The sequence below is a fragment of the Phragmites australis genome, chromosome 4, assembly GCF_958298935.1.
Source record: "Phragmites australis chromosome 4, lpPhrAust1.1, whole genome shotgun sequence".
Classification (NCBI taxonomy): domain Eukaryota; kingdom Viridiplantae; phylum Streptophyta; class Magnoliopsida; order Poales; family Poaceae; genus Phragmites; species Phragmites australis.
Window position 1 is genome coordinate 11,201,308 of NC_084924.1, and position 12,334 is coordinate 11,213,641.

A 12,334-nucleotide genomic window follows, 5' to 3' on the forward strand; every position below is an offset into this window, starting at 1 on the left:
GGAGGCCAAGAAGCTGCTCCTGCGGTGCCCGCAGCAAAGGCGACATGTCGGGTTGCCTTCCTCGACGCTGCGAGGGAGAAGACGATGAGCAGACACGGCCAGGCGGCAATGGAGAACGGGAGGTGTTGCCGTTGTTAGGGTTTAGTTCCCGGTGATCTTGTGTTTATCATGCCAGGTGTAAATACGGTTTCACTGTCAAATTTTGTACCTTTGGAACAGAGAAAAGAAACTGTACAATCATGTGATTAACGTCTTCTGTTTTAATCCGGACGAATTGTGGTTTGTTTGTCAGCCACACCGAAGAATGTCGATTGTTTCCCTTTTCTACAATGGATGTAAATACAGATTAATGTGCTATTTAGTGTTGTCGATTGTTTTGCAATTGCGTAAGGTGTTCATTATATTGGCGATAAGTCTGCGGGGGTTTAAATAAACGAGATTGAACTGTGCGTTTGTCATGTTTAATCATTTGGCCATGACAAGCTAACATATACCTGGGCATGTAATACTAGTGTTGCAAGTAGTAGTTCACAAATCGATGGTCTAGGTGGATCCACATAGTTTCTTAAATTCACTTTTTTTCAACGTGATTTTCCTTTCTTCTTCATCTATCTTTTTCGTAGTTCTTCATGGTTCATATGCTCCTCCTGAATGTTGTGAAATCCCAAAGCTTGAACGAAATGATTTAAGGGCCGCACGACACAATCTTGATAGGCCGGCATTCTCGACGCAGAAGAAGATTTCGACAGACTGCTTAGATTACCCGACCTGCGCGAGTCCGACTCCCAGTCGGCGTCGGCCCCGATTCAGAGTCGGATTCGTGCACGCGTAAAGCCGTGCGTATATATGACAAGCACATGCGCCCCCGCGTTCCAGTCCCATTAGCCTGCCTCGAACCAATTTCCTTTCGGACTCCGGCACACCTCGACGCGATCGCGATGGCGGCGGAAGCGTCCGGCGCTTCGGCCGTCGACGGGCGCATGCGGCTTCTGTGCAGCCACAGCGGCCGCCTCGTGCCCTGCGGCCCCGACGGCGCGCTCCGGTACGTCGGCGGCGAGACGCGTGTCCTCTTCGTGCCGCGCGCGGTGCCCTTTCGGGACCTGGCGGAGATGGCCGGCGGCGCGGAGGTGCGCGCGGTCAGGCACCGCCTCGCCGACGACGAGGACGTGCTCGTGTCGGTCACCTGCGACGAGGAGCTCGCGCATATGCGCGACGAGTACGACCGCCTGCGCGCTACGCGGCCGACCGCTGGATTCCGGGTGTTCGTCATCACCACCACTTCCGCCGTCTCCGGCGGCGGCGGCGGCGCCCCGCGACGAAGAACGTCGTCCGGGCTTCCGCCCCTGGCGCCGAAGATGTGGCGCGTGCAGAGCGAGCAGACCCTCACCGCGCGCGCACAACTGCACCGGGGCACTGCCTGTCCAGCGCCGATGCGGCGCGTCTAGAGCACGCAGGAACCAGGAACTCGCGGGTCCAGCCGCCGGCAGCCGTCCTTCTACCAACGTCGCCACCAGCAGAGCCTCTCCACCTGCCACCACCGCGACCTGTGCGCGCCCGCGACGCAGCCGGCGCGGCCGATGTACGCACTACATGTCCAAGAACGTCTACGGTATGCTGTCGGGAGGTCAAAAACCTGCTCCTGCGGTGTCCGCTGCCGCAAAGGCAAAGGCGAGGAGTAGCAGAGACGCCGAGGCCACCATGGACATGGAGAAGGGAAGGGGCGATCTGGGAGTTCGTGTGAAGCGCGCCACGAACTGTTGTTCTTACGTCCTAGTTTCCGGTGACCTTGTTGTCCTCATGCCTTGCTGTAAAACTGTGAATATGGTTTCCTCTCGAACTCCTCCCTTCGAAAGAGAGGAAAGAAGCTGTAAAATTATGTGATTCGCTAGTTCCATGTCTCTGTACTTGGATCAAGATTAATTGGACGATTTGTGGTTTATCTGTGAATCTGTCAGCCACAGCAAAGATTGTCGATTTTTTTTTTCTCTTCTGCCATGGATGCAAAACTCTAATAATGTAAATACAGATTAATTTGCGGATTCGTCTTGTTGATTAGTATTTTGAACAACTGCGCAAGGTTTTCATTTGTGATTCGTGTGGGAGTTCAATTAAGCAACTAGATTGAAATCTGCGGTTTCGTCGCATACTTAAGCAACTGAATATACAAGTTGAGAACTACCCGCGCATGAATCCAGCATGCATGTTTTCAGGTTGGTAACCAGCAGCCATAACTAGGCACTAGCGCATACACGGATTCTTAGCAAAGCTACCTCGAGAATCCTATCTGCTAACTCCTGAAGAACAGTAGCCAGTAACGACACTGATAAGCAGCTAATCATATACAGGGGGCCTCTGACTGTGCACGATGTTGCGACAACAGAAGTAATCACAGAGAAGCAAATTTTCCTCTGCTAGTCTGCTACTCTTACTGGCATAGATGAATACCAAACTACAGTCAAATCATTGTAATCCCTACAAACTTCTCATTGTTTCAGGGTCCCTGATCATAAATTTTCAACTGACAACTCTGGTAGATTGAAAATTTTCATATATGAACAAGACGGAAGCGTAAACTTAGAAACACACTCACATTTAATTAGGCAAGTGAGGGAACTTGGCAACTCCACAATAAGAAAGCAAGTCAGTAAATAAGGACATCTCTAACAAGCCATATCATATTTTTGTTTATATGGAGGAGAGAATGAGAGAAGAAAGAGAAAAGCTAACTACTAATAAGTAAACATGAGCATTTTTGGCCCGGCTCAACCTGAGCTCGAAAAAGGAAGCCCCGCGATGTTTACTGGTTGGGCTTGGGTAGAAGACCGCAAGCCCGAAATTCCTTGGGCCTGGACTGAGTCTGCCTCAAAACAGTGGTTTACATGTAAAAATGATAGGGCGGCTCAGCCGGAGTAAGCCTGGGCCAACATGGGAGTGAATTTTGCTGGCCCGATGAGTTTATTGGGGATTCGGTAGATATCACAAGCCTGAGATAAGTCAGGCAAGGCTCAGCCCATCCCGCAAAATGCTCAAGTTAATCATTAGTCACCCATTGACCTGCAGAGCAGGACATGACAGTGAAACAATACATGAGGATACGGGCTCCGCTGTATCGGGGCTTAACCATGTAGCTCAAGGTCACGATGTTAGAAAGACGAGAGGGAAAGACACAGTCCGTAGACAACGTAGATGATGGAGCATGACATCTGGCATTGACAAAGTTGTGGATTGTCATGGACACATTGTGCAAATTGGTAGGGGAGGATATGAACGCAGTTGCATGAACTTTGACTGCACAGCTCGAGGTCATGGCATCAGGTATGAGGCGAGGCAAGGTGCCGCGTAGATGTTGGAGGTGAGACCTTCGGCTGCAATAAGAGACATTAACAATGTGGGAGCACACATGAGCCAGGCTTGGGTCACACATCTTGCGGTCGCGATACTATGCTAGAGAGGAGCTACGTTTGATTGAATTCATTAGGAAAATTTAGAAATTAGATTGTGCATCATGAAGTTGTGGCACCAGACAGGCAACGAGGCAAGGCACAACCCGCAACTGTAGATGGTGGAATCGTGACCTTCAACAGCGATAAGGGACACTAATAAAGCCATATATCGTCATAATAGGACACGAGGTCTCGGATTAGGCTATGCACCTTTGGGTCACGATAGCAGGATGGCGAGGAGCTATGAATTTGTAAGGTAGGTTTAGAAATCAGACAATAGATCTATTCATGCACATCATGAGGTTATGGTGACCGAAAGACAGCGGGGTAAGCCATTGCCCACAAGCCGCAGATGATGGAGCCATGACCTACAATGGTGACAAGGACCGACGAAGCTATGGATCGGCATGGTAGTGTAGTCTACGGGAGCCGGGCTTGGGCTGAGCAGTTTGCAGTCACAATAGTAGGCGGGAGAAGAGTATGGTTTATGTCTTTATGAGCAAGTGACAAGCCTATGAAACTATGGAGGTGATTGCTCACAATACATGGATGTAAATTGAAGAAATAAAAGATAAATAATGTTGACTAAAATATAAATAACTTAGAAAGAATTTTTACAAGCTTGGTAGAGAGCTAGATGAGGTCACAACTCAAACAAAAGTTATTTGATTGAAATAGCAAAGGAAAACAAGAATAAGCATCTGTGGAGCAGAATCTATATGAAATAAAGCAAAAAGATGACATAGCGTCCGAACATATGAAAACGTTGCTATGGTAGGCCCATGTCAGAATATCTATTCATCGAGGAGCAACATAATAGTTGCAGAAAGCAAATCAATGATGAAGTAAATTAATGATAAAGCTAGGATAATACATATACGATTGGATTCTCCATATTTGCTGCACAATTGTGCTTGCCACCCCCTAGTTGTGTGTAAACAAGATAATGCCGATGGCTTTGAGGGAAGGAAAATAAAAGGAGAGGACAATCTACATGCGGCATGCGAAACCTATGGGAATCTTGGAAAAAAGGCTACAAATATTACAACAATGTGCAGTACACGATCTGAACCTACCTACCAAGACTAATAGTTGTGTTCCTTCAGATGTAATCTTCTATCTGGGAAATGCCCTGGTTTGTACCGGATCAAGGGTGCAAGCTACCATTCTCCAAGCTCGTGAGCATGAGCATTCTGCTCTCGCTTCACCTTAGCAACCTCCTCCTGCGTCAGCAATTGCATTAACTCCATAGCTTCCTGCATGAAGAAGCCCAATGCCGACCTATCTTCTTTCCCTTCTTACTATACTCTCCGAACTTTCGCGAAAGCTGTACAATTTCCAGTCTACGTATTGGTAGTGGTTTTTGCACGAGGCATCTCCTCCATTAGCCGAGCCAGCAAACTACTACCGAGACATGTCAGCAAGCCGCGCATTGGTCTAATGGATGAGATCGATCGTGAAAATCGAATCCGACAGTGAAGAGCTGCCATAAAATGTCCGATCGGAATACTGACTCGGCCCCAATGGCACCGGAGATCGCCGTTCAACTCGATGCGGACTCGATCGCGACATCGAATCGGATTCGGTCGCATGATCGCAGCGCACGCGTGAGGGCGGGGCTATAACTATAGCCTTGACGTCCGTGCATGCCATCCACTCTTCTCCAAGACCCAACGCTCCCACACGAGACTGCTAGACTCGGAGTCGAGTCGAGTCGAGCCCATGGCGGCGGAGGCGTCCTGCGCCGCAGGCGACGCGCGCATCAGGCTTCTGTGCAGCCATGACGGCCGCCTCCGGTCCTGCAGCCCCGACGGCGCGCTGCGGTACGTGGGCGGCGAGACGCGCGTCCTCGTACTGCCGCGCGCGGCTTCCTTCCGCGATCTGACGGCGCGGCTGGCGGAGATGGCCGGCGTCGCTGAGGTGTGCGCGGTCAGGCACCGCCTCGCCGACGTGGGGCTCGATGACGTGCTGGTGTCGGTCACCTGCGACGAGGAGCTCGCGCACATGCGCGACGAGTACGACCGCCTGCGAGCCACGCGGCCGGCCGCGGGATTCCGGGTGTTCGTCTCGACTGCTCCAGGCTCCGGAGGCTGCGGCGCCCGGCGACGAAGAACGTCCGGTCTCCCGCCCCTGGCGCCGAAGATGCGGCGCGTGCAGAGCGAGCAGGCGCTCGCCGCGCGCGCACAACTGTACCGGCGCCTCGCGTCTCCAGCGCCGGTGAGGCGCGTCCAGAGCGCGCAGGAGCTCGCGGCGGCCAGCCGCGTGCGATCGACCTTCTACCACCGGGGCCACCACTGCCGCTGTTGCTGCCAGCGCCGCGACCTCTGCGCGCCCGCGCAGCTGCTGGTGCGGCCGATGTACGCACTGCCCTACATGTCCAAGAGCGTCAACGGTGTGCGGTCGGGAGGCCAAGAACCTGCTCCTGCGGTGCCAGCGACGAAGGCGACAAGGCGGGTGATCTTAACCGAAGCCGCAAAGGAGAAGGCGAGAAGCAGAGACGCCGAGGTGGCCATGGAGAAGGGGAGAGCGATCTGGGAGTTTGAGTGAAGCGCAGCACAAGTCGTCGCTGTTAGGGCTTAGATTATGGTGATCTTGTTGCCATCATGCCTAGGTGTAGAAACTGTAAAATTCTTGTTGCCATCATCCTCTGTTTCTTCGTCCAAGATTACTTTGGACGAGTTGTTGTTTCATTGTTAGCCACAGAAAATATTATCGATTCTTTTCTCCTTTTTTTCCTGCAATGTACGTAAACTCGAACTGTGTAAATACAGATTAATTTGGGAATGCGTCTTGTTGATTATTTTACAATTGCATTAATTTTTGCAAAAAAAATACAATTGCATTAAGAACCTGTAGGCTTGAACAACTGCATACGTCTGATTCTTCTTTTGAGATGGAAAGTAGCTTCCGTTAGAGCAACTCTAACCAAGTTGCTATTTGGCTTACTATCCTATTTTTTTTTTTAGCTAACAGGGACAAAAAAATAGCCTTCAACTGGCTCGCTATTTTTTAGGGCTTCTCACCCCACAGCTTCGGTCGCGACATCTGGTGAGGGGCCATCCTCGTTACCAAGCAACCGCCGCTACGGAATTCTCCCTTCGCACCATCGCCCGACAGGTCCGTTTCCATCTCATCATATTTCCTTCTTCCCAATTTATGGTCGTATGGGTCGATTTGAGGGAGTCTCACTTCACTTAATCCACCCAGGTTTATCGGATCTGAGGGGGAGAGACGTACCAGAGGGGGAGTTCGTCAGCCATTGCTCTTGCACCGCCTTGGCCTTGCGCTCACCCCCTGTCACCCCTGCCCTCGTGCCGCAGTCCTCCCCGCACTCGCCTGCCCGCCCGCTAGGCTAGGCTCTCCCTCTCGGGATTAGGGAATGGGCCTACTCGGGTGGATTTACCTATGAACTGAACATATATGCGTTTGTTGTTCAATTGCCTATGAACTGAACTAAACCAGAGCAAACTAAAAACAACACACACACACACGTGTGTGTGTGTGTGCACGCACGCTTGATTGTTTCATGAATTATAGATTTGTACTCTCTGTTTTTTCATTGCAGGGTGCTTGTTCGAATGGAAAGCTATATGAAACTGCTAAGTGGGCAAAACATAGGTACCAATGACAATTTCTAGGGGGGACAACCAATTTGAAAGTCCACTTGAGGAACAAGAACTTGGGGAACAACCACTTGTGCAAGGTACACTGCCCGTGAAATCAAACAAGAAGAGAACCAACAATTTCAGTGAGAAGGATGACAAATTGTTGGTGTTAGCATGGCTAAAAATCAATATGGATGTTGTTCAAGACAATGAATAATCTCGTAGTACGTATTGACAAAGAATCCATGATTACTTCCACAAGCATAAGGACTTCGAATCTGATCGTACTAGCAACTCTCTCTTGCACCGTTAGTCTACCATACTAGAGTGTTAACAGATTCTGTGGATAGTATGCTCAAACTCAAAATAGGAGGCAAAGCAGGGGACAGACCAAGATAAGGTATAAAATTTTCTTTTTAATTTGGTTGTAACTTCATACGTTGTGTGCTAGTTCAGTAAGACATATTCAGTTGTGTAGGTACAACAAGCATGTGAATTAAACAAGGCAAAATACAAGTATGAAAAATCGTTTGATTTTTTGTATTGTTGGAATATCTTGCAGAACGAGCAAAAGTGGAAGGATTGGTGCTCTCGGAAAAAACAGAAGACATGCTCCATTGCAAGTTCGGGTTCATCTACTCCTAGAAGCAATGAGAGCCGTCATTTTGATGAAGGTGGGGGTCTTACTTCGGAGCCCACGGAGAAAGAACAAAGGCCACCAGGTAAGAAAGGGGAGAAAGAACGACAACGTCGAGATAAAAGTTCAATCTCTCTATGAGATAATCTTTACATGGAAGCATCGAAAAATATGTGGGACAAGAAGAAAGAGGTTGAAGCCTTGAAAGAGATTTAAAAAAAAAAAGCGCAATGTTGAGAGAATTGCTCTAGAGAAGAAAAAACTTGAACTAAAGGAAAGAGATATAGAGTTAAGACAAAGGATTGAAGATGATAAAGTGATGAATATAGATCTTAGTGCTATCGGTGAGTGACAACAATAATACTATATGAGAATACAAGATGAGATCATTACTCAACTATTTGGCGCACGCTCAAGTTGAGATGCTTTACGATATGTGGACTCTTTATTATGAATGGACTCTAATGTTGTTTCATGTACTATTTATTATGTGTGAACTACCATGTTATTTGATGCTCTCTTGTACTAGCTATGTTGTTGAATTAACTATGCTTTATTAAGACAATACCGATTACATGACAAAGACAATACCAATACATGCTGCCTATTAATACAACAATACTGAGTACATAATTAATTATACTTGTCTCTATGACGTTATCATAGGTGCTCTACGAGATCATCTTGAAGCTATGAGTGAGTTTCTCTATCTCTAGTATTATGATGAGTTTGAATAAATTCATCAAGTTCACGCATGTGGCGATGGGAAACTCTCACTTTTTCTCCCATCCCATCGAAATTGAAGTCCGCTTCTTCACCATGCTCATCTTCAATGATCATGTTATATATGATGACACAAACTGTCATTGTTTAGCTGAGTGTGTATTAATCCTAGAAATAGGCTGGTCCACGAACAATGGCAAAACGAGACTATAGAACTCCAAAGGCTTGTTCCACATCTTTCCTAACTGCTTCATGTGCCTTGGAGAAATATTTCCTCTTATTGCTATGTGGAGATAGTATGGTCTTCACAAATGTGGCCCAATTAGGATATATACCATCAGCAAGGTAATATCCTATTGTATAATTGTGACCATTTATGGTATAATTCAAAATTCTGGAGCCTCCCCTTCGGCTAACTTTGCAAATAGATGGGAACGGTGAAGAACATTAATATCATTGTGAGACCCTAGTAAACCAAAAAAGGTATGCCAAATCCAAAGATCTTGTGAAGCAATAGCTTCTAAAATAATTGTGGGCTCATTCACATGTCCGGTATACATACCTTGCTATGCTGCAGGGTAATTTTTCCACTTCCAATTAATATAGGGAGTCAAATTTAGAGAGACGATTGGAGTACGCTGCCAAATAGAGAGTGAAATATGGATAGGGAGCTCCCTATATAGGAGAATAGGGAGCCAAATTTGAGGGGTCGGTTAGAGATACTCTTAAATGGGTACCAGCGAAATCGGTGGCAACCAAATCAAGAATGAAATCAACTAGAATAAATTTCACTTTGGACTATGTATTAGTGTACTTGGTGCATTTTGAGCCACCTTTAACAATAAATTTCACTTTGAACCATATATTTGATGCTAATATTTCACTTTGCACCATGTTTAAGTAATCAAACTTTGAGCATGCTCACGTGACAAGCAGATCCATCCATTTTAGCTCTACATACTCATATGAGAGGATGGACTGGTGTTTTCAGACCAAGCTTTCTTCTTCTTGGTTTCATTCTTCGTTGTCTGCTCCCCCTTTGGCCTCAAGTTGTTAGAGCTACCTCTCCATATCACTTAGGATGATATCAAGTTTATGATGCCATCAACTATCCAAAGAGTCAACATCCTACATGTAATTTGACCCACTGATTACCTATTCACTAGCATTGCGAAGGTAAGCGTCGGGCCGACGGTGAGGTAGACATGGCTGGGTTTGTGGCGGTGCTGGTGGTGACTTAAGGAGAGACGGTAGTAAGGTAGACACAGCTAGAGAGGAGCAGTTGTGTAGGCGACAACTTGAGTGGCAATGTCAGTGAGAAATATAAGCAGATAACAAAGTCTAGGCACAGTGGCACTTGAACTCTGAAGGCTAGGATGGCTTCAGCAACTTGAGACCAAATGGGAAGCATATAACAAACAATGAACTGAAAGAAAGAAAGCTTGGGCCAGGGTTCACAAAATTGACAAAAATCGCTCGGTATTCGAGGTTTTTGGTTGATTCGCTCCGGCTCGCACCAAGAAACAGTTCAGTAAACCCACCAAGTTCAAAAAATATTCAAACTAAAATTCAAATTTTTAGCAAAATCTATCTGAATTTACCCATTTTCATCAATTTTTGAGCAGTATTCGCAAAAATCGACAAAATCGCTCGCGAGCAGCATTTGGTCCGCAAACGGTTTTGTGAACCCTGGCTTGGGCTGGAAACAATAGTCTATCCTCCCAATTGAATCCATAGAGCTGAGCTGGATGAAATTGCTCGCCACATGAGTAGATTAAAGGCCTACTCCTTAGACACGATGCAAATTAAAATATTAATATAAAATATATGATTCAAAGTGACACATATTTTTAAATATGGTTCAAAGTGCACCGAGTGCTTTAATATATGGTCCAAAGTGAAATTTACTCAATAAACTAATACAACCTTTTCTATAGATAAGTTTGTGGGAGTTTAAGTAACAAACCATATTGAACGGCAATTGTTGTAACGACTCTGGTAAATAGCTGATTATAAGCAGGGGCCTGTGACTATGCAGCATCTATGCTCCAGTAACTATGCACGATGTTACTAGAAAAGAAGTGATCTAATAGAAGAAAATTATGCTCTAGTAAACTTAGTGGCATCAACGAATACAAAATTGATGTCAGGTTAGAAAGATTCACCACTATAAAATCATTATCATGCCTACAGACTTGATACTGTTTCAGAGTTTATGATAATGAAGTTTCACTATTCCCTAAAAAAATGAAGTTTCAACTAAAACAACTCAGGTAGATTTGAAATTGAAATATATGAACAGGATGAAAGCATAACTTATACAGCCTTAACGACACACTCAAATTTACATAAAACAAAATGAGAACTTTGCAGTTCCATTATTAGAGCTTAGGATAGGAAATAAGAACTTTCTGGTAGATGTAAGCAATGAAGTTTATTAACCAATGTATCAAACTATCATGGTCGTGCAGGTTAGAGGGAGGAATACATCGTAGGTGGTATTTCAAGCTAGTCAAAGGATGTGGTCCTGGACCTCAACGGCACGGCGGAGCTGTGATCGACACCGCACCAGGGAGGCAGGGCTAAGAAGAAGGGGAAGGAGATGAATTGATCTATTGCTTGTATTTCAAGACAGCCGTGTACTCAGCATATATAGCCAGGCCCGGCACCTAACAATCAAGATCTAATCACAACCGATGTTTAACAAAATAGGAATCCTAACAAACATAACTAATATATCTCTAAGCCTGATTTGCTTCCTTTTCTGTGTCGGTGCCTTCTTCCTTCATCTTTGGTATGACTGGCTCCACATGACATCTCTCCCCCCTGGACAATCAACTTGTCCTCGAACTAAAAAGCATGATATAGCCAGTATAATTCATCAAGCAAAACCCAAGAGGTCTCAACTTGGGATTGTCCCTATAAGAGTTCATGGTGACCACGAGCTAGCCGACTCCTAATCATTGCTGCTGGGGAAGGGCAAACACGACCATGGCGAACAACTGGCAAAACTAAAGGCGCTAATGCAGGAGTGCCATGAAAAGGTTTTAGCGGACCCACGTGGAACACATCGTGCAGCTTGGTGCCCAAAGGCAACTGTAAACGATACGCCACCTGGCCCACGCGCTCTAGAATTTTGAAAGGGCCATAAAACTTTACACCAAGCTTGCCTCTGTTGTGAATATCCAGTGAGGTGGCAGGGCGATGTTGGAGATAAAGCCAGACCCACTGACCAACCTCGTACTACACTTCCCTGTGCTTGCGGTCATAGTAATGATTGTAGTATTGTTGTGCTTGCTCTAAATGTTCTCTTACCTCAGCCAAGAACTCATCCTGATCAGCCATGGAATGCTCCATCACTGGAAGGCGCTCCTCGCCTGGCTCATATGTGTGAAGTGAAGGAGGAGGGCACCAAAAACCACCTGAAAGGGTGATGTGCGAATGGAGGCCTAAAATGAGGTATTGTAACAGTACTCTGCCCATGCTAACCATTGGAGCCAGTGGCGAGGACGATCACCTATGAGGCAGTAGAGATACATAATGATGATCTTGTTGGTGGCCTCTGATTGACCATCCGATTGAGAATGGAATGTCGAACTAAGTTGAAGTTAAATTCCAGCCAAATGGAAGAGTACGCTTTAGAAGTGGCTCATGAATACCGACTAGATCATGATCAGTCACAATTGAGCTTGGTATCACATGGAGGCGAACAATCTCGTCGAAGAAAGCGATGGCCATGGACTGAGCAGAGTACGGATGAGCCAATGGAATGAAATGTGCATGCTTGGAGAAATTATCGATGACCGTCAGTATGACTGATTTTTCGTTGACACACGGTAGCCCCTCGACAAAATCCATAGCTACATCGGTCCACACGGCCGAAGGCACCATCAAGGGTTGCAATAATCTCGTGGGGTGGAGCTGTT

The 12,334-nt window shown here is 46.5% G+C and overlaps 1 protein-coding gene across 1 annotated transcript; it reads left to right on the forward strand.

Moving 5' to 3' along the window:
- Positions 1–938: 938 nt before the first annotated feature.
- Positions 939–1,445, forward strand: LOC133914594 (protein PAL OF QUIRKY-like). Its single transcript, XM_062357670.1, has one exon. The coding sequence runs from the start codon at positions 939–941 to the stop codon at positions 1,443–1,445; it is 507 nt and encodes a 168-aa protein (XP_062213654.1).
- The last annotated feature ends 10,889 nt before the right edge of the window (positions 1,446–12,334 follow it).